Source organism: Euleptes europaea, chromosome 3, assembly GCF_029931775.1.
Source record: "Euleptes europaea isolate rEulEur1 chromosome 3, rEulEur1.hap1, whole genome shotgun sequence".
Lineage (NCBI taxonomy): Eukaryota > Metazoa > Chordata > Lepidosauria > Squamata > Sphaerodactylidae > Euleptes > Euleptes europaea.
In genome coordinates this window covers 5109208-5137044 of record NC_079314.1, presented here as the reverse complement: position 1 = coordinate 5137044, position 27837 = coordinate 5109208, and the positions used below count along the sequence as shown (strand labels likewise).

The 27837-nt window shown below is 47.7% G+C and overlaps 1 protein-coding gene across 1 annotated transcript; it reads right to left on the bottom strand.

The window, feature by feature from the left end:
* Positions 1-529: 529 nt before the first annotated feature.
* Positions 530-27161, bottom strand: NAPA (NSF attachment protein alpha). Its single transcript, XM_056846283.1, has 11 exons — positions 27052-27161; positions 17499-17581; positions 14682-14798; positions 12124-12170; positions 10233-10310; positions 9339-9394; positions 5878-5962; positions 5439-5543; positions 2082-2150; positions 1612-1662; positions 530-835 (listed from the first exon to the last, which is right to left on the bottom strand). The coding sequence occupies exons 1-11, from the start codon at positions 27153-27155 to the stop codon at positions 734-736; spliced, it is 897 nt and encodes a 298-aa protein (XP_056702261.1). The 5' UTR covers positions 27156-27161; the 3' UTR covers positions 530-733.
* Positions 27162-27837: the final 676 nt, after the last annotated feature.

Genomic DNA, 27837 nt, shown 5'->3' with positions numbered 1-27837 from the left:
TCAGACCTCTGCTAGTATGTGTAAAATTGGGGAGGGGGGACCATCCTCCACACAAGATTTGGCTCAGGTGGAAAGCTGCAGCGGGAGAGACTGACTCAGTGTTGACCTCGAGAACAGAAAGCAACTCCGTTTCTGGGAGAGGATATCAGACAAGAGCCTGGGTATCCAACTCTGCCCAAAAACCTACTTCATGGAGGGAGGCTGGAACTGCTCAAGACAGGGGGGTGAGTCAGAGGTGTGATGAGATGAAGCAGTTGGGATCTGGTGTCCCATCTGCTGTAGGGAAGAGGCTACTTTCTATCCCTGGGGGTCCGCTTCTTCAAACAAGTTTTCTAGGCGAGAGGAAAGGAAGCTGGTACCTCCAGCTGGGACTGCTGGAGAGATTTTAAATATTAAACCCTATACGTTATTTTTAGCCATCAGAAAGAAATCCAGGCTGGCTCGGAAGAGAGACACTCTCAGGCCTGGGAAAGGAAGGAATGAAAATGGGAGAACTTCCTATTACGGCTTGCGTTTCTCTCTGGCTGGAGCCAATCCACAGGCAATACTCCCTGGTCTTGTTTCGGCCGTATGAAGAGACAGTGGCAAGGAGAGGGATGACGAGAAAGGGATTAAATAAACCATTTGCCATCGGAGTCCAGTTCCTTTAGCTAAGACCCTCCCCCCTCTCTCCCCCACCGCTGATCCATGCAGAGTCCCGCAGAGAAGGAGCAGCGGATTGCAGGGCAGCCGCTTAACGTAGGTCCTCCTCTTCACCCTGTATGGTTTTCTTGATGCGCAGCAGCATGGTGGTGAGCCACTGGTCCAGGCGGGAAATCGAGTCATACTCCTTGACCTAACGGACAGACAAAAAACGCAACACGATAGTACCCGGTCTCCAATAGCCAAACCATTTCCTAAAAAGGCAGCCGCAACACATCCCCAAAACGGATCCACGTTCAGTACAAGCTTGCAGGACTTTTGTTTGCTCTAATAAAAGTGGACTGGGCTCTCTACAGCGGCTTTTCGGTCACACCATCAATGAACACCCAAGCTGGATTTGAAACTAGGAATTGCCAGCTCTGCTAGGAATTGACGCTGGTTTGCGCTCGGAGAACAAACAGTTCCTAAAAATGGTTGAATTGGATATCTAACTCTGGGGCACTTAAGGATATTCATCTCTAAATCGACTATGGTTACTCCACAACCAGGGAGTCCGCATTTGAGAGCTGACACCACAATCCCCAACATTGCTCCTGTTATGAAAACACTCACTTCTAGTCTTTCTTTTTAGTAGGCAGCTGGGATTTGGCCCAGGCACTCCAACTAACAAGTCTGCCTCAAATGGCAGCCCCCTGCCCATCTCCCCCACTCCAAAGTGGGCTTCTTTCACTGAAGACAAACCTAAAGCTTGTCTGTCTTTGTATAAAGAGAGAAACACACAAAGGAAGGAAGGATTTGGCAGCCTGAGAAACACCCCCCCCAAAAAAAAGTTAAAAGAAAGGCCACCCCCTCCAACCCCAAACAGATGTCAGTCTTCTCAACCCAGCAGACTTGTCGGAACCCAGGTTAATGAGAAATTATGCCCCCACCCCACCGGTCACTGTTCAAGGAGGAGAGCAGAGGCCGTACCGATTCAGTGTAGCTGTCGATATTCTGTTCTTCATGAGCATCCAGCAATTTCTGTTGGGGAGATGGGAGATTAGTGCGCCTTTTGGATCCGTTCAAATGTAATGTGACAAACAGCATCCAATTCTCTGATGGCAGGCTTATTTGGCTGCCCATTTGAGCTTTTTTCTCCTTTAAATAAGTTTCTGGCCCGGAGCTGCCTTTAAGCAAGGCTGGCTGGCCTGGTGTAACCTCTCTCTTCTCCATTCCCAGCCTTCATGCACTCACACCACCCCTGCTAGTGGTTTGCAGAGATTTAAGTCTGGTTTACAGACACTCCACCATGAAACTGGCACATCTGCTACCAAGTGCAGAAGTCGGGTTCTCTTGTGCAGGTCTGTTCCTAATGGATACCTTCTGTCAAAGAGCAGGACCCAAACATGCTTAGCCAGTGTGAAAGACCAGATTAAAAGAGAGGCAGACAGAGGACTTACTTTAACCAATTTGCACTCCCTGGAGTCTGAAAAAGCCGGAAACATTTCTTCATATTTCTGTACAGCCAGCTGATTTAAAAACATAAAAGGGAAAGGGGACAGAAACCCAGCAGTTAGTTATTGGGCATTTCATCTATTTGGTGGAATAGTTGCTCAAATTTTAGAGACCAATGCACCCAAGGCAGCCTGAGTTCCTTCCTACTCCATGCTACAGAATACCATAATCTGCAGTCAGATGACATCACAGTAGAATCATACAGCTGGAAGGGGCCAGACAGGCCATCTACACCCTCAATGCAGGATCAGCCTACAGCAGACCCTCTCAAACTGTGGGTTGTGACCCCATTTAGGGTCACTTGATTGAATTTTGGGGTCACGAAAAAGCCCTCCCAGGAGACAGCGAAGAGGGAAGCGCCAACAAAGAGGAGGAGAAGTGGGGGTGGAGAAAAGAAAAGGACGGGTGGAAGGGGGAGGAACAACCTGCCCAGCGCCCAACTCCTTCACAGCGTGCACAACAAGCTGCTTTGCCCGCTCACGGATAAAACGCGCCCAGATTGGTCGGGGGAAACACAAGGGTGCCTTCCTATTGGCTCTATGGCTGAGAGGAAAGGCGCGTAGGCTCCCATCTCAATTGGAGCTTTGCACAATCTCTGATCGTGCAGTTTAGGTGGGAGTGAAGGCTGTGCCGTAAGTCCAGATCCAGCCTCTTGAGAGCTCCTATCCAGCCCACGAGCCAGCCAAGTGCCTCTCCTCAGCGTGGGACTAGCAGAAGTGTTCTGGGGTTGGAATGACAGCCACTGTGACTAGCAGAAGTGTTATGGGGCTGGAATGACAGCCCCCAGATCAGAATGACAGACCTTAGGACTACAAACTCTTCCATGGTTCCCAAGAGCTTGAGATCGCACCTTTGCCTGACTTAACTGCCCTCAGCGATGTCAGATGGGAGAGGGGAGTCTTGCTCCTTTTAGAGAATCATCTTTGGGGTCATGTTCTTGATTGACATATACTGGTCAGGGATCAGTGGTCCAGTTTCCTACAAAGTTAGTCTATAACCATCTGGCACAAGTTTTTTTCCATGCATGGCCCAACAGCACGACCAGTAATGGGCCAGGGACCATCTTGCTGAATCTCCTACCTGCTGATTTGAAGATGCTGTAACCTGTATAAGCCAGGAAGTTAGATTTTGTTATTTTATTGCACCTGCTTATCCTTCCCCTTATGCTTAAGCCTGAACCTTTTCATTAATCTTTTCAGTTATGCCTGTTGCTTTTATTGGTGTGCTCCACTGTGTGTGAGAGCCCAAATCCAGGTTTGATCAACCCATCAGAAGAGGATTTATTCCAGGGTCCCGGGAAAGGGGAATCAAATCACCCTTGCAAGGGTGTGGTGGGTTGGAAATTCCCATCTTTGACACTACTAAAGCCTGTTATTTTATGTTGTCAGTAGTCTGTTTTTATAGCCTATATTTCTAAGCCGAGCTGGGTTGTTAAATGCTGGATTTTAATAAATACCTTTTTACTGTTTTGTTTTTATTTTTTAAGCCACCTCAGACAGGTTCCTGGAGAGGTGGCATAATTTTTTTTCTAAATAAATAATCAATTGTCTTGGTCTCACTGCACTGTGTTTCTACTTACATAACACCATTTTCTGCTTGCTTAACATGGCATGTTTAATGCTTAGGCTTTGTTCAGATTTCTGACATCCTATTCTAGTTACTCTGCTTATCAGACATCCTATTGACTTATACTGCATAATGAGCTTTGCTCATTTCAGCAGGGCCTTCTGCAGGTGCCAACCTGCAAACAGGAAAAATCAACAACTGCTCATACATGGGCCTTCTCTGCTGTGGCTCCCACCTTATGGAATGATCTGCCTGAGGTGGTCAGGATAGCCCTCGCTCTCCTGGCTTTCCACAAACTTTGCAAAAGTGAATAATTCTAGAGGGTTTTTCTACGCAGGCAATAGAGTTGTACTGTACTAAATTATTCTCAAAGTTAACCTGGATAAGTTATTAGGGAATATGGTCTATACCACTTGCATACCTTGGTGTAAGTAGGATCCTACTGTGTAATTTGTTGCACTGCTTAATGTGTCATGTTAACACTTACACTATGCTTCAGCAAGGTCACAACCAAGTTCTGTCATCAACCAAACCATTACTGTTGTCCCTCAAGCTTTCTGAAATTATGCAGAATACTGGGCAGATTTAAGAATACTTATGCAAAATGATAATGTACCAATGCCCAAAGCTTGGGCAATAAGAAAGAAGAGCTTCAGCTTCTAATGCAGTCAGAGAGATATGATTTAGCAGGCATTACAGAGACTTGGTGGGATGATTCCCATGACTGGAATGTAGTAGTGTAGATACACTTTGGGGCAGCAGTATGTGTGAACAAGATCTTGGGGTACAGGTTGACCACAAATATGAGCAGCCATAGAGGCATAACATCCAAATTGCACAATGTCATAGTTCTGCTGTACACTGTATTGGTCAGGCTGCACCTGGAGTATTGTGTGCAGTTCTGGAAGCCTCACTTCAAAAAGGATGTGGACAGAATCGAGCGGGTGCAGAGGAGAGCAACGAGGATGATCAGGGGTCTGGAGACCAAGCCCTATGAGGAAAGGCTGAGGGAGTTGGGAATGTTTAGTATGGAGAAGAGGAGCTTGAGGGGGGACTTGATTGCTCTCTAAGTATTTGAAGGGCTGTCACTTAGAGGAGGGCAGGGAGCTGTTCCTGTTGAAAGCAGAGGACAAAACTCACAATAATGGGTTTAAATTGCGGGCGGAAAGGTACCAGCTGGATATTAGGGAAAAAATGTTTTATGGTAAGTTGTTCGACAGTGGAATCAGCTCCCTAGGGAGGTGGTGAGCTCCCCCTCACTGGCAGTCTTTAAGCAGAGGCTGGACAAGAACTTGTCAGGGATGCTCTAGGCTGATCCTGCATTAAGCAGGGGGTTGGACTAGATGGCCTGTATGGCCCCTTCCAACTCTGATTCTATGATAATTAAATGATTCTCAAAATAAATCTAAAAGAAGAAAGCTATATAGGATTTTTTTATCACTATGCTTCAGTTTCTACCCTTTAGATTTGTGGCTGGTTCCAGGCTTCTACAAACCTAATCCTATTGCATTGGTTACTGAATGTTCCTTCCTGTTGACTGTATTGACTGTGTAATCCGCCTCGAGCCCCAGTGAAAAGGTGGACTATGAGTAACGTACATAAAACAAATAAATACAGTAATCCACCTTGAGCTTCAGCAAGAAAGGTGGACTATGAACAATGTAAACAAATCTCTGTAATGCACATACAATACTTAGCACCTTCTCCCGCTAGGAAGACAAAATGGATGCCCAAACCTTGGCGTTGAGCATGTCGATGCAGAAGTGGCACAGGGCCGCCTTGAAGAAGTACTCCTTGGCGCTGTACTTCAGGAGGGGGCTGTCCATTGCGCTGGTGCCCACCTAGATGCCAAAGAGGAAAAGGAGCGCTGCTGAGGCAAAGCACAGAGGCAGGGGACTTGGTCGATGAACCCCAAGAGAGTTAAAGGGAACCCTGCAGCGCTCACAGGAAGTTAAGCGACAGCAGGTGAGGTCACTGCCATCATGGGGCTTCCAAGGGTATCTGGCTGCCCTCCCTCCTGTTTCCCACAAAGGGCCAGGTGGGCATGCAGCCTGACTCTGCAGGGCGCTCTCGTTCACACATTGTGTTGAGGCTATGCTGTACTTCTGCTGTGTTCAAGAGTCTAACAGAGATGGTCATTGCCTGGGAGGACAAAGAGAATCCTAGAAAACAGACCTGCTCGTAGATCTCAATGGCCTTCTGGTATTGCTCCAGCTGAGCTGCGTAGGTGGCCACTTTCAGCAAACATTTGTTAGCAGAGCTGCAAGGAGAGGAGAAGCTAAAGGCTTTTGTCTGGAGAAGCGGAAGCAATTCCCCACCCCTTCTCCCTCTGCTCACATACACCCCCCAACACACAACCTGTTGGAGACACTGCCCCAGAAAGAGGAGCAGCACAAGAAAGGATGACCCGGACCAAAATGCAGGAACTTCTCCCGGCAAGAGATGCACCTTTAAGGAAAAAGGCTGACCCTCCCAACAGGAATGGAGAGGGAGAAGGGAACAGATCCTGCGGCTAAAGCCAGACCCCTATTGCTTGGCAACATGGTATGGTATATTGTCGAAGGCTTTCACGGTCAGAGTTCATTGGTTCTTGTAGGTTATCCGGGCTGTGTAACCGTGGTCTTGGAATTTTCTTTCCTGACGTTTCGCCAGCAACTTTGGCAGGCATCTTCAGAGTAGTAACACTGAAGGACAGTGTTACTCTGAAGATGCCTGCCACAGTTGCTGGCGAAACGTCAGGAAAGAAAATTCCAAGACCACGGTTACACAGCCCGGATAACCTACAAGAACCAATGGAATGGTATGTTACAGAATAAATGTGTATCTTCTCAGCCCTCTGCTACAGTGGGAAGAGAATTTGCAAAGGAGAATGGCCAGGTGTGTGTATGGGGGGGGGGGGGTTAATCTAACCGATACTTTTCTCCAAAGACCTCATCCTTCCCCTATGCTTTTAACATTTTAACCATACATGCAGTTTTTTCTCAGAGGAAGTGATCTGCTTGGGGGGCATTTACAGGGAGGGATCAACAGGCCTACGAAGATTTCAGCACACGTGCACACCTTGGTAGTAAAACATGCCGCTAGGCAATAATTGTCTGTGTAATATGGAGCTCCACCCGCAGACAAGCAGGAAGGGGAGGTCCTATCTCACAGTTTTCTGCCGAATGTAGGTTGTTCTTAGCCCACGGCAATGCTCAGTATCTTGCTTATCATTAAGCTTTCCCTCATGCTTCCTCTTCCCAGTTTTTTCAGATAAACCGAGTGGTCTGACTACATCACGAGCCTGGTATTCCTTGGAGGTTGCCCATCCAAATACTAATGAGGGCCGACTCTGCTTAGCTTCTGTGATCTGAGATGAGGCTAAGCGGGGGCTCTATCCAGGTCAGGGTTTGGTCTTCTTAGCTCACTTAAATGCACAGTTTCCTGCTTATCGTAGGTTGTCCTAAGCACACTTCAAGGCAGGGTTTCCTGCTTATCATAATTTGTTCTCCCTAGTCTACTTCCAAGCATGGTTTCCTGCTTATCGGAAGTTGTTCTCCCTAGTCTACTTCCAGGCAGTTTCTTGCTTATTGTAGGCTCCTTAGCCCACATCAACACACGTTTTCCTGTTTATCCTAGGTTGTTCTCCTAAGTGCACTTCAAGGCATGGTTTCCTGCTTATTGTAGGCTGTTCTCCTTAGCCCTCATCAACACAGTTTCCTGCTTATCCTAGGTTGTTCACCTTAGCCCATGCTAAGGCACGGTTTCTTGGTTATCCTAGGTTGTTCTCGAGCACACTTCAAGGCAGGGTTTCCTGCTGATCATAGGCTGTTCTCCTAAGCCCACGTCAATGTACAGTTTCCTGCTTATCATGTTGTTCTCTCCCTAGTCTACTTCCAGGCATGGTTTCCTGCTTATCGTAGGTTGTTCTCCTTAGCCCACATCAACACACGGTTTCCTGCTTATCCTAGGTTGTTCTTCTGAGCAAGAAACCCTGCCTTGAAGTACGCTTAGGTGAACAACCTAGGACACTGATGGCGAACCTTTTAGAGACCGAGTGCCCAAACTGCAACCCAAAACCCACTTATTTATCGCAAAGTGCCAACACGGCAATTTAACCTGAATACTGAGGTTTTAGTTTAGAAAAAAACAACACGTACATTAACATATTTTGCCTTAAAAAGAAAAACACAATAACAGAACTTTCAATGATACAAACAACTTTTTATTGAAAGGTAAAAGTTTGCATTTGGCATGCTTTTGAACAATTAATGTTTGTTCAAAGCCCCTAAGCTGGGCAGCGGGGAGTCCAGGGAAGGGGGGGAGTCCAGGGAAGGGAGGGGCTTTGAACTGTTCCGCGCTTCAAAGCCGGGCGGCGGGGAGTCCAGGGAAGGCAGACGAGACAGCTGCTCAACTTACCCGCGCGTGCCCACAGAGAGGGCTCGGTGTGCCAAGTGCGGCAAGCGTGCCATAGGTTCGCCAACACGGACCTAGGATAAGCAGGAAACCCTGCCTGGAAGTGCGCTTATCATCGGTTGTTCTCCTAGGCCCACTTTAATGTGTTCCCTTTTAGACTCAGGAGAATCTCACAAAATTACTGTGGAGCTCAGGTTGTTGAATCTATTACACATTTTGTTTTTCTGTTAAGATGTTTTGCAAAGAGCTAAGACATTATCGACATTCATGGTTACTGTCCCAGCCCACTCTGTGGATTACTGTTTGTTAAATTTCCTTTCAGGACTGACCAGAGGACTACGGAAACAGCGGCAAAATTCATCTCATGGGCACTAAAATATCATGACCAAGTCCTGGAATGATCCTGATAGAAATGTGTTCAGAGAACTGACCTAATTCTGACAGTAGCCTTACTGATATTTTAAGTTAACCAGACATCAAAAAGGGTCATAAAAGGGGGGCAAGATGGATGCAGGCAGCCCCCGGGCTAGCCATCTTATTTCCAAACTTGCTGGACGGACTTTGGAAAAGTCAATTAATTGATCAACAAGTTTTTACCCCCTACAAACCTGCTGAAGCTGGTTATAACCAGGCTTCTAGAAGGCAAAGGAGCTCCACAATGAGGGTGCCACTACAAAACGGGCCCTGCTGTGTAGGGATGCCTATTATCAGCCTAGCCTTCAACCAAGAGGGACTTGAGATTACTTGAGTGTATGGGGGCTCAAATGTGACGTCACATTGCTCAAATTAAAATTGGCCGTGGCCCCGTTTAAGGCTTCAGAAGTTAAAACAAGCCTTTGATTATACTCCAAAGAAAATGGGACTGCTGCGTTTTGAATGACACTCCCAGGTGGCCGTCCAAGGCAGCATCACATAAGACTGGCTAGATGCGAGTCCATAAGCACCTTAGACCAACGAGCTTTTCAGGGTATAAGCTGTCAAGTCAAAGCTCCATTGATCAGATACAAGCTTCCGACTTGTACCTGACCAACGGAGCTTTGACAGTCAACAGCCTTTCTCAGCAGTTGCATGCCGCTTCAGCGAAGTGACAGGAGCTTACTGCACCTCTTATGATAGATTCCCTTGGGACAGAGCAGCAGCAGGCCAAGGTCTATCCAAATGGGAGGCATGGAAGCACTGGTGCCCCAGTAGAAGAGGCCCTGCTGCAGAAAATTAAATCGATATGGAAGGCTTCCAGTTACCTGTTAGATTCTTCACCTTTATAATAATCTGCAGCTTGCTCATAATGGGCTATTGCCTGGAAAGGAAGCAAACAAAAGATCAGGCCAGGCATATACATTTGTGCTGGACTGACAACTTTGCCTCCGAGATCAGTCACAAGGTCACCAGTGAGTTCATAAGCAAGACCGAGTGGCAAAACTTTACATCTTGCATGCATGGTAGCTGTAGGTGGTAGGGAGGCCAATAAATGAGGCATGATAGACTGAATCCCACCTACATTCTTCTGCAGGTAAACCCCAGTGAGCAATGCGGCCGTCGAGAGTGAGGCAGCCAGCCTGCCCTCTGGAAACTCTCTCCCCCTCCCCACCATCCCCAAGATTTTGGTAATGTCCCTGCTAATCCCAGACTAGAAAAGTATAAACCCTCCCACACTTCAAGGATTTGAACTAGCTTAATATAATGTTGCACAGCCTGAACACATAGAAAGGTGATCCCTCAGACACACTAAGAGACGAGAGAAAGCCTATTTGTAATGAACGGAGTGACAAAAAGCACATGTGACCTGAAGAGTCTGGCTTGAAACGAGACTTATGCAGACGTCTTCCACATTGTTTTAAATATGTCTAAACCTCTGATTTGCGAAGGGATTGGTTTAGCCTCCTTACCAGCAAGACACTCCCAGTCCACACCCACCCCTAAATTCCTTGGGCACAGCCCCCTACTTCTAGTGCCTATGTTTCAAATACGCATACTCGTCAAACTTCACTCAGGCTCCGATACCACCCTGCGCTCCTTTGGGGAGAAAACTCCTTAAGGAAAACAGGGCAAAGAGATCCTGCCTAGTCAGTCTGTTCAGAGAAATGAAATTTCCTTCCTTGCCACCCCACTCCTTGGCGGATCCTCTCGCCTCATACCTTTTCAATATCCACCAGCTCCATTTCGTAGATTTCTGCTATCGTTATGTGGTGCTTGGCTGCAATGGTGAAGCGGCCCTGGCAGGAGAACAAAGACACACTAATGAGAAAGATGGTCCAGCATTCTGGGATATGTAAGTAGTTCTGTGCACCTTCCAGGACCCTAAAGCAGCATGATTTGGGTCAACAGGGGGTGGGAAACTGGCCATTTATTCAGTGCTTAGGCCTTTTTTGTTTCAAAGATGCAGCTGCATTAACTTAATTGTCCTCTTGCCAGTGTTTGGAAGAAAAATACATTCAAACCCCTTTTTCTTTAATAAGCCCAACAAGAAGCTAGCCTTACCCATGCTATTTTCATCTATGGGATGGCATCGTGCATGCCTGTAAAGGTTCACGCACTGCTTTCAATTAACTTATTTTAAGGATGTCCAGAGATTAGCTTTGCCAGCTTTGAGACGTTCTTTGATTGACTTGGAAAAGAAATCTGCATTACGTTTTAAGTACCATCCACATTGGGATATTGCATCAACTGAAAGCACCAGGCCTCCACTCAGACAATCCCCATTGAAGATTTACTGCCAATCCTTTGGCAGAGAGTACAAGCTACTTGTTCAGCCAGCAAACATTACTTTCAGGATGCTATTAATAAATCTCTACACCCCTCCCCCAGTGGCAACAACCTTCCCTTACGTTGTTTGCTTGGACCTTGCGAAGTTGTAAGATGATTGAGAACTGGGGGGAGAAAATAAAACCTGCCTCACCCCTCACAGTTTTAAATCCCCCTCATAAGAATTAAGAAAAGCCATGCTGGATCAGACCAAGGCCCATCAAGTCCAGCAGTCTGTCCACACAGTGGCCAACCAGGTGCCTGTAGGAAGCCCACAAACAAAATAACTGCAGCAGCATTATACCGCCTGTGTTCCACAGCACCTAATATATTCGGCATGCTCCTCTGATCCTGGAGAGAATAGGTATGCATCATGACTAGTATCAATTTTCACTAGTAGCCATGGATGGCCCTCTCCTGCATGAACATGTCCACTTCCCTCTTAAAGCCTTCCAAGTTGGCAGACATCACCACATCCTGGGGCAGGGAGTTTCACAATTTAACTACGCGTTGTGTGAAGAAATACTTCCCTTTATCAGTTTTGAATCTCTCACCCTCCAGCTTCAACAGATGCCCCCGTGTTCTAGTATTATGAGAGAGGGAGGAAAGCTTCTCCCTGTCCACTCTCTCCAAACTATGCATAATTTTATAGACCTCTATCATGTCTCCCCTTAACCACCTTCTTTCCAAGCTAAACAGCCCTAAGTGTTTTATCCATTCCTCATAGGGCAGTTGCTCTAGTCCCCTAATCACGTTGGTTGCTCTTTTCTGCACCCCTCATACATTCCTACCCAAGAATGAAGATCACAGGGGAAGGCCCTCCTGACTATCCCCACCAATCAACGAAGTTCGTTCGATGGGCACACAAGAGAGGGCCTTTTCGATGGCAGCTCCACAATTACGGAACCACCACCCCAGGGAGATCCGCCTGGCCCCTTCACTTTCAATCTTCAGAAGACAGCTGATAACAGTTTTATTTAGGACTGAATTTATTTAGGACTAATTGAGCTTTTTAATTATTGATAGTCCTGATTGAGATTTTAAATTCATAATCTTTTATGTACTTTATTTATATTGTAATTAATGTTAAATAAATAATAAACTGAGCCACTCTGGATACACAGCAGACTGTAGCTTCTTGCAAGTGAGAGTCACATCTGAACCACCGCAAGAAAACAAAGACCACTCTTCTGCTGGACTCACAGCCACCCTCTTCCTTCACAAAACATCCCAAGTCAATCAACTACAGAATCACAAAACAGAGACCTCTCCAGACTGGCTTACCATATCCGTGTAGATCTCAATTGCTCTGAGGAGACAGTTAATGGCCTCTGTTGAGAGAGGAGAGTTTGCAGTTTTAACACAATGTGGAGAAATAATAAAGCCATTCGCCAACTCTGCTGACCTTAAAAGGGACAAAGCCAGGAGTTTATTCATAGCACACTCCCCTCCCTGGAGGAAATCAATAGCCACTTAGGGAAAATCTGCTGAGGCCTGCAGATCTTACAGGCACTGGAAGTGTTCTCCAGTTCCAGTGGCTGCTTTGATGAGAGTTGTTTATTTTTAATCTGGGTGTTCTGAATTCTCTTCCAGGGGAGAATGGGTGCTGTAAGCTCTCTCACACACACCCTCATGGAAGGAACATTAGGGTTGCCAACCTCCAGGTGGGGGCCTGGAGATCTCCCAGAATTGAACCTGATCTCCAGACTACAGAGATCAGTTTCCCTGAAGAAAATGGCTGCTTTGGAGTGTGAACTCTATTGTACCGCTGAGGTGCTACGCCTCCCCAAACATCACCTTCCCCAGGCTCCACCCCCAAATCTCCAGGGATTTCACAACCCAGAGTTGGCAGCCCAAGGGAACATTATAAGCCTGTGTGGTACAATCGGCTACTCAAAGAAAAACCACAGCCGGCGCTCTAGCATCAACAATGAGAGCTCCTGGCTGCCCTTTGGTGACCGGCTGAGGAATTGCAGAAATGAACACACTGAAGTTAGAAGGGTATGCCTATCTGTTTGTACGTGGAATTAATGAGGATGTCAATTTTGTTCAACAAAGCAACCGTTTTAAATTACCAAAAGGTTTATCATTTAAACACTGTGACCTCGTTAATCTAGCACACACATATATTCTTATATATTAATCTAGCACACACATATATTCTTATATATTATCAGATCTGCTGCTGTTTCTCGTTAAAAAAATTAACATGTTAATGTGTTTCGCTGTCAGTCTGGTGTGCAAATGATTAACAGTTAGGCCTGCATTGGAAAAACATGTGCTGCTGGCCCAAGCAATCCTCTGCCAGTTTTCTACACCTTTGAAAATACAGCAATACATGAAGGGTAAAGGAATGCTCATCTTTAATGTTTACATTTCTAGGAATTACTTGTTCCAGACTTTTAAAAAGCTGGTTTCCAGCCCTCGTGGTTTCAGCTGAAAGTTATTCCCACCATGGCAGTAATATCTGCTGAACGCTTGCCCAACTAGGAGTCGGATGGCACTCCCAGGGCCTGAACACTACCCTCTGCACTACCCCATCCAAACACACAGCTCACAACCCTGCAACACACCACAATCGGCAGGCAGAATTTTCCGCTCCCGTGTTCACTCTGGAAAAAAAGGAAGCTTGGTCTGAAGAGCAGAAGATCCAGACTGATTGAAACAGGAGGAGAACACGGAAGTCAGTACGCCCCCCTTAGAAGCTACATGAAGACCCTCGGGTGAGTCGGTGCAAGCTTCCAGGGCAGCTACATTTCCCTCAGTGCAGGGACTCTTGGTCCCCTTTGCTCCGGCTGCCACTGCAATAATCACCAAGCAAATCTCCAAAGATTAAGCAAAATCCACAAGAGGATTAAATTCTGTTTTCTCCTCAGGTTACTTCATTATTTACCCCCCCCCCAAGGCTGTCTGATGCAGAAGTGGGTGCCCACGTCTTCCTGGTTAATGACTGCCTGCCAAACAGGCAGAGGGACCCTCCGCCTGGAGAGGCAGAGAAGCCTTTTGACCTAAAAAGAGCACTGCAAGGGGAAATCAAAGTATGTTGTCCTAGTTGCTGTGCAGAGAGGCAATGTACTAGGAGAACAAAGAAACGCCCCCCCAAAGGTAAAAGATGCTTTTAACCTGCCAGGAAACCATAATACAGACATGTGGCAGCCAGAGCTGAAGGAATGACTTACTGCTCTATGCTCAGGGGCACTCTTGCTTTTTCATAAAGGTCCTGCTCCGCTCTTGCGCAGAAGGCTGACACAGAAGAAGGGAGGGCATCCAAGACCCTCTTCAAAAGCCATAATGTTCAGACAATTGCACAGTGGAGTGCATTTGCCCATCAGTGAGAGGTTCCCACCAACAGGGGGTGAGGCCAAAGAACTGTTAACTTGCAGCACTGATGTAGCGCCAGGGGGTGACCAAGGAGTCCAGATATAACCGGACATCTCGGCACGCAATGCTCAAGGCGGCCATCTGGCACAGCAGCTTCTGCTGTTCAACAGCCTGTGTGACTCACCGCTTCGGAGAGAAGAGTTTGGCAAGTAACATTTGGCAGCCCCCAAGAATGCCTGACCTGGGATATATAATGAAAATGACTGCATGCATATGCAGACTTCTTCAGTAAAGAGTTATTGATTCAGTTAACTCCTGGGGCTCTGCGTACTCTGCCCCACAAAAGTCCAGATTGCACATTTTTAAAGAGTTCACGGATTTAATTAGGTGAAACAAAGAACTTCGCATCTGGCTGCTCAGAGTACTGGGATCAGAGATCAATGCTCCCCGCTTCTCCCAAATTCCACCCTCCTGCTTCAGCAGCCTGGATTTCACCACTGCACCAATAAGCGCACACCTACCTTGTGGATCAGCTTTCTTGAAAGCATTGCCGGCATCTACGAAGCTGGTGGCCGCATCATGTTTGTTCTGCAACTGGAGGTGCAGCTGAGCAGCCTGGCAGAAAGCGTTCCCTGCAGCTGAGGGAGAAAGAGCAGAAGGACATGCAGTGCTAGGAAGGGAAGTTCTTATATGGGTACGCTGCCTTCTACAGCCAGCATTCACTGAGCCGTGCCAGAGACCTTAAGTTGGAGCCCCTCACAGTGTTATCCTATCGCTCTGAAACCAAGGGGAGAAAAGAAATGACTTTGCATCCACCCCTGCCCCGGGCCCTTCTGCGGATGATAGCCAGTGACTGACTGTAGAGTTCTCATCTGACATCTGTAACCTGCACTCGACAACCATCTGTTCTTGAAACAGAAACTGATGGGTGTGGAACCCAGGAAGGGAAGCAGTGAGGATTCTCCCTCGCCCACCCATCCTTCCTATGGCGAGACTGGATGGAAAACCATAAAAAACTGGACAGGACACAGCAGAGGCACATGCTAGTCCCAGGGGGTTAGTTTAGGCTCTCTCTTCCTCTGTGCATTTGACATGGCCCTTCACCACTCTGGCTGGGTTCTCCATACGCACGTGTTGAAATGCAAGTTAGAGGGATCCCCCCAGAACTAAATGAAGCGTGTCTGAATCACTCAGGTGCAGGGTGGATTTGATTTAAATCAAGTCGATTTAAATCATAATTTAAATCACTAGTCAGTAAGACTAGATTTAAATCATTTTTCTCTCTCCTCACACTTAGCTCCTTGTGCAGATCTATTCCACTCCAAACAATCTTCTATTCCAGTGGTCGGCAAACCGCGGCTCGTGAGCCGCATGCGACTCTTTCACCCCTTGAGTGTGGCTCTGGAAAGCGCCCTCCTCCTCCCCTTTCCCTCCCCTGCAGGCCAGGTTTTGCACGCGGCGCTCGAGGGCCGGCGGCGCCAAGGCGGGCTGCGGCAGCCAATTAGCGGGCGGGATTTTTCCCGCTGGTTTTGGCTGGTGGAGGAGGCTGAGGCGCTGAGGAGGGGCGGACGGGATGCCGGCTGGGGACGGAAGGAGCCCAGGCGGCGAGGAGGAGGAGGAGTCTGATATCCAGAGCTCCTGCTCCTAGGGGAAAGAGTGGAGGAGGAAAGAAGCCGGGGACGCCGATGTGCTGGAGAAGGTCGGCCCGGTGTGGCCAGCTGAAGCGTTTTTGCCGGGGGAGGATGAGGCAGGTGCCACAGCGGTGCGGTCGAGCCGTGCGCGGGGAAGGGGAGCCGCTGAGCCCCCGGGGGGAAAGGAGGGCGGCGAAGAAGAGCTGGCTTTGTCCGCCCGTTGCCCCCCCCCCGAAGGTTTTCCTGGGTGGGGCTGCAGAAACCGAGGTGGCCTCCCTCTCCCCGTCCTAGTTTGCTTTATCCGGGCTCCTCTGGAGCCTTCGGCGGGGCTCCTCGAGGTGCAGGGGTGCGCCTTTCCACCCTCGGAGCGACTCCTCAGTTTGTCGGTGAGCCTCCATTAGGCTTACTCCTGAGTAAGCAGGCGCAGGATCTTAGTCTGCGAGAGGCAGTCACGCTAGGAAGGCGAGGGGTTCATTCCAAACGCTTAAGTGTCTGTTTTTATAATAGTTATGACTGGGGAGGGACCGTGTCTCAGCGGTAGAGCATCTGCTTGCCATACAAAAGGTCCCAGGTTCAATCCCCGGCATCTCCAGTTAAAGGGTCAAGTAGGAGATGTGAAAGACCCTCTGCCTGAGACCCTGGAGAGCCGCTGCCTGTCTTGAGTAGACAAGACTGACTTTGATGGACCAAGGGTCTGATTCAGTATAAGGCAGCTTCGTGTGTGTTCATCAGGAGGAGGTCGGGGCCGGGGGGGGGGGGTGCGAAGACATGTTTGATTCATTTGTACTCTTTTTGGGATTTGTACTCTACATGCACATTTTCCCCATCCAGATTCTCAAAACTCTGCATGGGGGGTTATTGGTCATTTATGAATGGAAGGTTTTGCCTTGGATTTGCCACTCAGATGCACATTTTCCCCATCCAGATTCTCAAAACTCAACAATAAGCCCACTGCAGAGTTTTGAGAATGCAGATGGGGAAAATGTACATCCAGAGAGCGGCAAATCCAAGGCAAAACCTCCCGTGCAGGAATGGTTGTTAAAAGGTGTTTTGGCTCTCAAAAGAAATCTCAGTTGTTGTACTGTTGATATTTGGCTCTGTTGACTAATGAGTTTGCCGACCACTGTTCTATTCATTGAACTTCTTGAAACTTAGCACTTAAAGAGGTAAGTTTACATAGATTTGCAAAGGAACAATGGGATTAAGGACTTTTTCTCAACTCTGTTTATTTTATAACACTTTTGCTGCAAAGTAGAGGCTTGTTATCTGTGCAGACACCAATTCTCAGTTTTGAGAACTGCAAAACCAAGCATCTGTGATAATATCTTCTAGATTGAAAAACTGCCCAAAATAATCTTACAGAAACCTCTAGACGAGCATGACATTGAGAATGGATTAATGGAATTCATTTACCAAAAAATTAAACATTGGATGAATATACAGCCTCATGCTAAATAATTAAAAACTAATCCTTATTTCACGATGAATAACCTTTGGACTATTATGTATCTTAAATAGATTTTTCCTCAAAAAGCATTTTATTTTTAAAAAATCTGATTTATATTTTTAAAAATCTGATTTAAATTTTTAAAAATATGATTAAAAAACATTTTTTAATCATTGATTTTTATCTAGCCTACTTAAGTGTCTAGCCCTGAGAAAGGCAAACACAGTTTAATACAGAGAAAAGATCAAGGTGCTGCATACCACTCCAATTCTTGGCCATTTTGAACATGTTGGCGGCTCTCGCGTAGATGTCGCACGCTTCTTCAACCCTGGAGGAGCCGCCCCTAGAAACAGAACAACACCCAATGCATCAGCCTGCAGCGCCGGCTGACAAGCACATTGAAAGGGCCAGGGAAGGAAGCTGGAACTAGGCCAATGGTGTGTGGGGTGGGGGGGAAGTGCCATTTGGCCTGGGCAGCAAACCCCAAGGCACCTTCTAGGTGACAGAAGTCCAGACGTCAGTGTGCGGTTCTCGAGCAACGCAAAAAAAAGATGGGGAGAAAAAACATCCTTCCAGAATGCGTTCCAGAAGGCGTTATGCTGAATTTAGCAAAGTAATGGAAGCAAAGAGACAAAGCCTCCCTTTGCGGCACGGCAGCAGCAGAATCGGACAAGGATTCTGGATTCTCATGTTGGCCACTCAGACTACTGAAGTCCTGCCAAACCAGCCAATTCAGAAGATGCTCCAAGAGCTCCAAGTGCTGGCACAGAGGGCACCTTGGCAGAGGCTGGTGTGTGGTAAGTGCTGCCAAGTCGTTTCTGACCTATGGCACCCCTATGAATCAATGACCTCCAGAACATCCTATCGTTAATAGCCTTGCTTGGGTCTTGCAGACTGAGGGCCTGTTAGCTACCTCTAAATCTGTGGCTGTGATGAAAAACACAGGAGTCAAACTGGTATAGACCTGAGTATATGAATGGCCTTTGGGTTCAAGACCATCCCATATTACAGCAATTTAAATTGAATGCTTGCATTCTGTTGTATTTTCATTATAAGTGTTAATGATGCAAGCTTATTTGAGTTCTTCGGGGGGAGAACAGGGCCAAGTAAATTTACTACGTAAGTCAGGTGGAGATTTGGTTGTATGTCAACATGAACTCAAGCAAAGTTCTGCCTTGTGCAGACTACTGAAGCTGGGCTGGCAACCTCAGTCTAACTCCCTCCCCCAATAATGGATTTATAACCTACTTTTTAATGGAGTAGAATATCACCGTATACAGTTGCTGCGGGACAGTGCAAAGGCTATTTATTGCATTTTCAGCCTGCTTGTGGACTTCCTAGGAACATTTGTTTAGCTAGTGTGGGAAACAGGATGCTGAATTCGAGACCACCACTGATCTGATCTCACAAAACTTTAGTTTCTACCACTGTCAAAAGCAGGAAGCGACCACAGAACAACATACAATTCAAACAATAAAATTAATACTCAATACAGGGAAGGAGCCCTGTGGCACAGAGTGGTAACCTGCAGTACTGCAGTTAAAAGCTCTACTCATGACCGGAGTTTGATCCCGATGGAAAGTGATTTCCGGTAGCTGGCTCAAGGTTGACTCAGCCATCCTTCCAAGGTCGGTAAAATGAGTACCTGGCTTGCTGGAGGTATAGATGCCACATGGGTCAGTAATGATCCAGTGCTTGCACAGGGGACGACTACCTTTACAATGCAGGGATATTAATATAAAACAGATAAAATCAACAGATTATGTATTAAAAGCCTGCCTCAACTGAAATGTCTTCTCTGCACATCTAAGCATCCCCAAGTACACCTTTCCTCAGTCATCCTGACAGCACCTGAAGCAAAAGTGAGAACAGCTGTTTGGCCCAATTCAACCCTAATAATTTGAAGAGTGCTTGTTCCCACTTTGATCCGGAAGACAAATACCACTGGAAGCAAGTCCTAGCACACTCCTGCACCTCTATAAAACCAAGACTGGTTTTTGTCCTGCACTACCAAAACCCCAGACATTCTGCAATATTCTCTCCACCCACCCAGTACAGGCAGAGACTTTAGAAGGAGAGCATTCCTTCAGAGGAAGAATCATTCCCTTCGAAAATTGCTTAGAGATGGCCAACTGGACTGACCTTTCAGCTTCAACAAAATTAATCCCAGGGTTTGAAGAACAAGCTTTACTAGCCCTGTCTTGAAAAGGGAAGAGGCCCAGAACATGGAGGGAGGGGACAGCTATACTCCAATGTACAGAATCCAGTTTGGAAAGTTTCCAAGTTATCAGCAGCTAGAAAAGCTGAATCTCATCAGCCTTCAGCCTCCAAGCAATAGCAAGATGTCAGTTATGGTTTCGTTCACTCTTTGTTGGGTGAAAGATTCCCAGGCCAGAGGCATCGAGCGGGTTGCACATGGCACAGTGAAGGGGTGCTGAACCTAGACTGAGTGGGTTCAGCAGCTGCTTCAGCTACAGAATTTGCCTTAGGAAAGCTGCAGCAACCAGAGACCCTTTGCTGGGAAAAGCAGGCATATAGTGATCCAATGCATATGGCCGAAAGCCAAAATATTAAACATACTAGGGTGAGGCTTACACACATGGACTGAACATTAAGATCTTCAGAGATCCTGTTGCACATTTCCATTTCCTACGGTGAGGAGACTGACTTAAAGGCTTGGATCCAGGGGTAATTTCTGCTGACAAAAGGATTCCCCTCTGCCCAACCTGTCTCGCAGGGTTATTGTGAAGACAAAATGTGTTGGGAGAGGGGAGAGCACGTTAATTGCCCCCAGCTCCTTGGATTTTTATGCTGCCTGGCCTCTACTGAACAAGGCTGAAAATATGACCAACTTTACAGGGCTGTAGGGTTGCCAACTCTGGGATGGGAAATTCCTGGAGATTTTGGAGTGGAGACTGGGGAGGGGGAACCTCAGCAAGTAATAATGCCACAGAGTCCACCCCCCTCCAAATAATCCATTTTCTCCAGGGGAACTGATCTGTTGGCTGGAGGCCAGTTGCAATTCCAGGGAATCTCCAGGCCACACCTGGATGTTGGCAACCCTACAGGGCTGTTAGGACACCCGAGAGAGCATTAAAGCATTGGCAGAGAGAAAATAATCACTTGGCAATGCTTTAATCCTCAAGATGCAGCTCAACTGAAGTCATCTCTGAGCTTAACTACTCAGTGCAGCGTGAAACCTTTAAAATCAGTTAGGGAGAAGCCATGCGTACTTCAATTTCAGTCTTTGGTAAAGAAAGTATTCATAATGCTTCTCAAAGAGATCTTTCAAGACTTTGTGACTTAGGTTCCCTTCCTCCGTTACAATGAAGGACTGTCTACTTGACCAAGCTAAGCCACCATATGCCCCTACCCAATCCTGGGCTAGGAAGTTAGATGGACAACCACCTTCAGATAACTACAGTCCCCAGAGCTCCCTGTATTTCTCCCATGATGCTTGCAGCCTGAACTTGCTGCATGTTTACTTGTGTGTGGGTAAAGTGCCGTCAAGTTGCAGCCGACTTATGGCGACCCCTTTTGGGGTTTTCATGGCAAGAGACTAACAGAGGTGGTTTGCCAGTGCCTTCCTCTGCACAGCAACCCTGGTATTCCTTGGTGGTCTCCCATCCACTAACCAGGGCTGACCCTGCTTAGAAGACCCAAATTACTCCAAAGTAGGTGTGCATTAAAGACAGATTAGTAGCCAGTTGAGCCTTAATCCTACCTAGGAACCTTAGTAGTTACTTAACAAGCCCCCATCTCCTAACACCAAGGAATGGAAGTCTGAAAGGGAATCAGACAGATCCATGTAGGACAGGTCTATCAGTGGCTACCAGCCATAGTGACTCAAGGGAATGTCCACATTCAGAGGCAGTCAACCTCTGAATTCCAGTGCCAGGAGGCAACCACAGGGGAAAGCCTGGGCCTCTATGCCCTGTGGTTGGATCTCCAGAGAAACTGATTGGTCTTGGCCACTACGTAAGACAGGATGTTGGACTAGATGGACCGCTAATCTGATCCAGCGGAGCGCTTCTTGTGTTCTCATTATGTGATTACCTCAAAGTGCAGATAATCTTTAGTGAATGGAGCTGCTGCCACGGTGATTATAAAGGAAGAATTCTGGGTAGCAGAAGCAAGGGCTTAGTGTTCAAGCTCTCCTCTGTTTTATTGTCTTTTTTCTGATTACATTCAACCCCACGCAAACACCCATCCCAAGCAATTGGCTCCCTCCCACTCATCAGACACCAAAGCACCAGGCTCTTATTGCCAGCCTCCAAGAAAACCTCCTCTCTTTCAGCTCCTGGGTGCAGAGGTGTTCAGCCTTTCTGGGCCCAGATGCTTGCGATGTGCAAGACAGGAAAAGCAACCCTGAATCACCCGCTTCATCAGATGTCCTCTGTTCCCTAACTCACCCCGCCCACACACACACAGGGCAGCAGTGGAGGCTGCTCCAGTAACAGACACCGCTTGCAGGAGAAAACAGATTTGCTGCTAGGAAGTACTACGGGTAAAAAGCTGGCTCTCTCCTTCCCCACCCACAGGTTACATCCACTGGCTACAGCGGGTTCCATTTGCAAGATGGGGGGGGGGGGAGATGAGGAACAATAAAAGCATTTCACAGTCGTTCCATTGTTTCCTACCACAGATGGCTCAAGGGTAACTGACCCCCTCCACGAGAAAGACAGAAAAGGAGAAGGTTATCTTCGGCAAACAAGACAAGGCAGGACAGCTTCCTAGAACGTTTTCAGCAGATGCTTCCGCAGTTCCACGAAAAAAAGCTGCAGCTCCACTGCTGTGATTTTCCACTGCGCTAACGCGAATGGCTCTCCCTTCCGTTTAATTCACCTGGAACCCAGGTGAAATTATGCTTCCTTTAACCAGCAGGACAGAATTGATTGGACAATTAAAAGGAGTGGGTTTGGACTGAGGTCAGGCAGAGCTTGAAGGAGCTGGCTGCCCATCAGGGATGCGATACAGGAGAAAGATTTTCCTACACAACTTTCAGAGCTTCAGGGGCTCAGCAAACTCTGGACTCCCCTTCCCAACAACAAACCTGCTTTACTGGCTTTTATTTAGAGCCAAATCACCTTAATGCTTCCCAGCAGTCAGTCAACCAAAGGGACATCCAATTTCCTCTTAAGAAATTCTCCCATTCTGCTCTTCCAATCTTTCAAGTTCAGCCACTTTCCCCACTAGCACCTGCCATCTATGGCTCTTTCAAGGCCTTCTTTTATTTTCTCTTCCTCCAATATCATTTTTTCAAGGCATCTAATAGTAAAATAGATGGCTTGTGCCAATGATAAAATCAGGCCACCCACATACAAGACAGGGTTCTGTGTATGTTTCTGCCGCCACACCAGGGTGGATTTGATTTACATTAAAACAATTTAAAGCACCATTTAAATCACTAGTTAGTAAGACTAGATTTAAATCATGGTTTGCTACATGAAGACTCATTCTTGCTTAATCTTTACAACCAGATTAGGGTTTCATTTCTAGAATAATAGCTTTTCAGATCAGTTTTACAGTTTTATTTAAAAATTACTGATTTGGTTATACTATTAGAAATGAACAGATAGATAATTGTGACATAATTGCGAGCTAAACTACCTCCAGATTCATTCAGGGCACCAGGCCTTGCATTTGCAGTGTTTGACTTTTGCATGCACTAAAGAGGAACTTTATTAAATTATTCCCAAACTGGGCCTTTTACATCCTGCTGCCATTACAGATTATCTCCCCCAGGGAGAGAATAATGTGATAACCTCAGGCAATACTCACAAAAATCCCAAAACATATGGAGTATTCTGCTCAAAAGGTTTCACTTTCATTTTTAATGCTTGAGCCCCCCACCCTCCACACACACACTGCTCCTTGTGCATATCTATTCCACCCCAATCAATCTTCTAGTCATTGAACTTCTTGAAATTTAGCACTTAAGAGGTAAGGGGTTGATTCTGTGTACACAGATTTGCAAAGGAACAATGGGATTAAGGTCTTTTTCTCAGCCCTGTATGTGTATTTTATAACATTTTCACGTGAAAAAGAGGCATATCTCGGCAGACACCAATTCAGTTTTGAGAACTGCAAAACCAAGCATCTGTGATAATATCTTCTAGATTGAAAAAGTGTCCAAAATTTTACAGAAACCTCTGGAAGAGCATAACGTTGTGAATGGATTAATGGAATTCATTTACCAAAAAATTAGAACATTGCATGAATACACCACCTCATGCCACATAATTAAAAACTAATCCTTATTTCATGATAAATAACCTTTGAACCATAATGTTTCTTAAACAGAAAACTATTTAAACTATCTTTAGGTATGCTTTCCCCCCCTCAAAAAGCAGCTTATTTAAAAAACCTGATTAAAAATTTTAAAATTGGATGAAAAAATTAAATCACTGATTTTTAATTACCCTGCACCACGCAAAATTCAGTCTCCCCATTCAGCAAACAGCGCCTCCCTCAGTTATTTGCATTTCATACCAGCCCCATCCACATGTTTTCAGCCAGGTTCGTGATAATCCAAGATGGGCAAATGGCTGTAAACTTATTCTTGCTCATCAAGCATACACACTCAAACCTCTCCCCACACAGGCAACTGTCCTTCGCCACATTCTTCAACTACCTAAACCGCACTGCTCCTCCAAAGAACACTGCCTCCCCACAACAAAGCAGCTGGGGCCCACTTCTATACAGGCTTATTCAGGAAAGTCCCACTGAGTTCAACGGGAACCAGCGTCCATAACAGTACAGGCTCAGTCACATTCAGCAATCAGCTAGGTGCAGGGTGAAACCAGGGGAACACTCCACGATGACAACGCTACAAGAGACTTGCCAACCACCATCCATTTCCTACCCAAACTCTTAATCCTAGCACATTACTATGTTTGCCTTGCAGGAGACCTTCTCAACATTCGGCGCCTTGCTGCCCTATGTACATGAAACTGGGACTAACCGCTCTTCTGCTTCCTGGCAACTGATAATGAACAAGAAGCCAACACCTGGCTTCTCAAAGGCCTCATCCTTCCAAGGCAGCAGCTTGACCCGAGTTACCCCACCTGGGCCCAGCAAGAGAAGATGAGGGAACAGGAGAAACAAGCAGGACACTAGATTTGAGTCGAGAAGCACCTTAGAGACCAAAAAGATTTTGGGGGGTATAATCATTAAAGAGTCAAAACTCCTTTGGTCAGACAAACACTGCGAGCTTTTGAGACAGGACTTGACACTGTCTAGCCCATAACCAAACTTCTTTGACACAATTGGTACGTCATGAAGACTTTCGATGCAAAAGGTGGTTTGGACTCTTCAGGAGTCAGCAACAGCTGACACAAAGTTCGGGGTAATTTGGGATTTCACATGTCAGTCTCAGGAGGAGTTGTCGTCTTTGGATTGCTTCTACAATGAAGCTTGTCCCAGATACTCCCCCCCACACACACTTATTTTCCACAACAATAATGGAAGGAAAGAACTCAGAGAAGACTCTTATTGCTCCCATCCATGGTGCTTCCATTGGCCACGTCCAGGCAGCAAATCATACATGTAGAAGATTCCAGGTTCCACTCCCAGTCATCCGCTCTCAGGCGGGGAGTGTTGGGAAAGACCTTTCTCTGTCTGAGAGACCCTGGAAAGACACTGCCAGCCAAAGGAAGCAATACTGAACAAGATGGACCTGTAACTTAACTCTGCCCAAGACAGCTTTATTAGCATATCCAGCACCTTCTTCCCCTACCTCTCATTCTACCTCCTAAGCCAGGGGTGGGGAACGTCAGGCCCAGGGGCCGTTTAAGGCCCGCGAAGTCATTTTGTCTGGCCCTTCATGGGTCCTGGCAGATCTCTAGCTCAGAAGGACCTAAGACTGGCCCCCTCCTACAGACAGGAATAGCCTCTATTCAAGGCAGATGTGAGTTTGTTTTGCCAAGAAAAGGAACCTTTCCCCCCCTTTCAGAAGAGTCGTTAGCTATGGAGCTGCTAGGACCACCCAAGATGCCACTGGTTGGATGCCTGTCTGCTTGCCCGCATTGGGGGGGGGGTCATCTAGGGCAGCTGCCTGCTTGGGGCTTGGTCAGCCAATTTTTAATTTTGTATGGCCCGCAAATGATGTTATAAATATCCAAATGGCCCTTGGCGGGAAAAAGGTTCCCCACCCCTGTCCTAAACAGTAAGCCCACTGGGCTGGCTCCTGCCCCCACAAGCCTGCCCCATTTCACCTGCCAAGTGTTCATTTGACTGAACAAACCACAGTATGCTATGAAGAGTCTCCCAATTAATCAATGTCACTAGGAAGTCGAGCTGGATCCAGTAGTACTTTGAATTTTCAGGATGTAAGCTTTTGAGAGTCAAAGATCCCTTTGTTCGAGCTTTGGTTCTCGAAAGTCCATACTTGGAAAATCTGGCTGGTCTCTAAGGTGCTCCTGGACTCAAATCCAGCTCTTCTACTGAAGACCAACAGGGCTACCCTCTGAAACGAAGAAGTCAGTGGTGGAAATCCACTCCATGCACAGCCCTTGAAGCTGTCTTATGTACCATGACAGGTGCTTCCGCCAAATGAGCCCCTTTACTTGCAAATGGAACATCCACCAGCTGCCAAACTCTACCCTCTTATCTTCCAACTCCTCCTGTTCTGTACCTCATTACTATCACTTTCTACACCAACTTTCTGAATCTCCAGCTTCCGTCCTGATACACCTCCCCTAGCATCACACCCTTTTGCTACTCACCTCTCCTTGACTGCCAAACCCCAAAATGGAGGCATTAGCACCAAATACATCCCACTCCCCAGAGCTTTGCTTGGCCATTATTGGAACCAGCTGACCCTCCCAGGAAACCCTCCCCTTCCTTCTAGGCAGTTTTCCAAATTGCTCTCTTCTTCCTAATGCCCCCTCCACGATTTATCCATCAGAACTTCAGCCCCTACCTTTCCATGCTTCTTTATGCCCACCCGTCCCCTTGCTGAAATCCCCCTGCCCCAAACGCTACTCTCTCCAAGACTCCTCCACCTCCATCCTTAGAACCCCTCTCACCTCAACCTACACTCTCCTCTCACAATGAACCCCTCCCCTCCAAGCCTCGACTGCCAGCTTATCCACACCTTCAGACCAGTTCACCCCTTTCCCAACCTCCCACAGTATTGCCAGACTTCCTCTCTGCCGCTCCACCCCACGGATGACTCTATTTCCCCCGCTCCTTTCACCCCTCCCCACCAGAAGCCCACCCCTCCCACAACTCCCTGATGCACAGCCCCCCCCCTCCACAACCTTGAAACTGCCACCCTAAGCAGAGGGACACCCACGGACTTCAACAGGAGAGGGGGACACCGGCTTAGGGCCACGCAGTCAGCCCCTCTCCCCCCCCCTTAGAGGCCCCTTAGAGGCCACAGAGACGGTGCTGCGGGACTCAAATCTACCTGTTCTCCTGCAGGCCGAAAGTCTCCCCTTCAGGGTTCCTCCAATGATCGACTCGCCTCCCTCCAAAACTCAGCGATGGTGCACCGGTAGCGCGTCGGAGCAGGATCTGGCAGGCCCGGGTTCAAATCCCCACTGACCCATGCCAGCTCGCTGGGTGACCTTGGGCCAGGCAGCCACGCAATTCCGCCTACCTTCCCTACCTACCTCACCGGGCTGTTGTTGGGAGGCTCAAACGGGGGTGAGAACTATGTGGGCCACTTGGGGGGGGGGAGAAAAGCGGGTTATAAACAGACCCTCCGACCGCCTCCTCTCCCAGCGCCGCTTGCAGGCCCCCTTCCCGCCTTCAGAGACACCCCCCCCCCAGCTCTGGGCTGCCGCCGCCGCCGCGGGCCCCGCTCACCCGAACAGGCCTGAGAAAAAGCCTTGGGAGCCGCGCACTTTCTTGTCAGCCTCCGCCAGCAGCTGCAGCGCCTCCTTCTCCTTGCCGCTCGTATCCATGGCCATGGCCGGCTGAGCCCTGAGGGAGGGACGGAAGGCAGAGCAGACGCGGCCTCCCTTCTCCCGTCTTCGCCCCGACAGAGCCGCCGTATGACGTCGCCGCGTACACGCCCCACCCCTCGGCGACACCGCGCACGGACGGTCCTCACGTGACAGGGGGACGCCTTCCGGCCCGCCCTCCCGCCCTCACGTGATCGCCGCCTTGCTGACTCATCCGGCCGAGTCACGTGACGGTGAGCGGCTGCCCGCTGCGTGGGAGGCGGGGGCTGGCTCCAAAGGGCCATGGCGCTCGGCTCCCCGGGAGGGCAGGGCCGCTTCGGAGGGTGGGCCGTGTGCGGGGCCGTGCCCCTGCTGAGCTCTCGCCCCTCCCTAGCCTTAGCCCCCACATTTCCAGGAATTTCCCAACCCACATGTGACAGCAGGTAGACTTCCCCTCACTATGGAAGATCCACTGATTTAGCAATTTGTAATAATCTCTTTTCCTTTCTGTAAAATGTATTAGGGCAACCAGGGAATAGCTTGTTGCTGGGCAGAATCTCCCTGTGTGTCTGTGAGCTAGTAACTGGGGTAAGAGTCATGGAGGGTTACAGTAAACCATAACAAGAACTGGGTGAAACTATTACTCCACTGCCGCCTCGATGTCTGGAGTGTTATCAGCCTACCCTGAATGTTGATGGGTTGTCATATC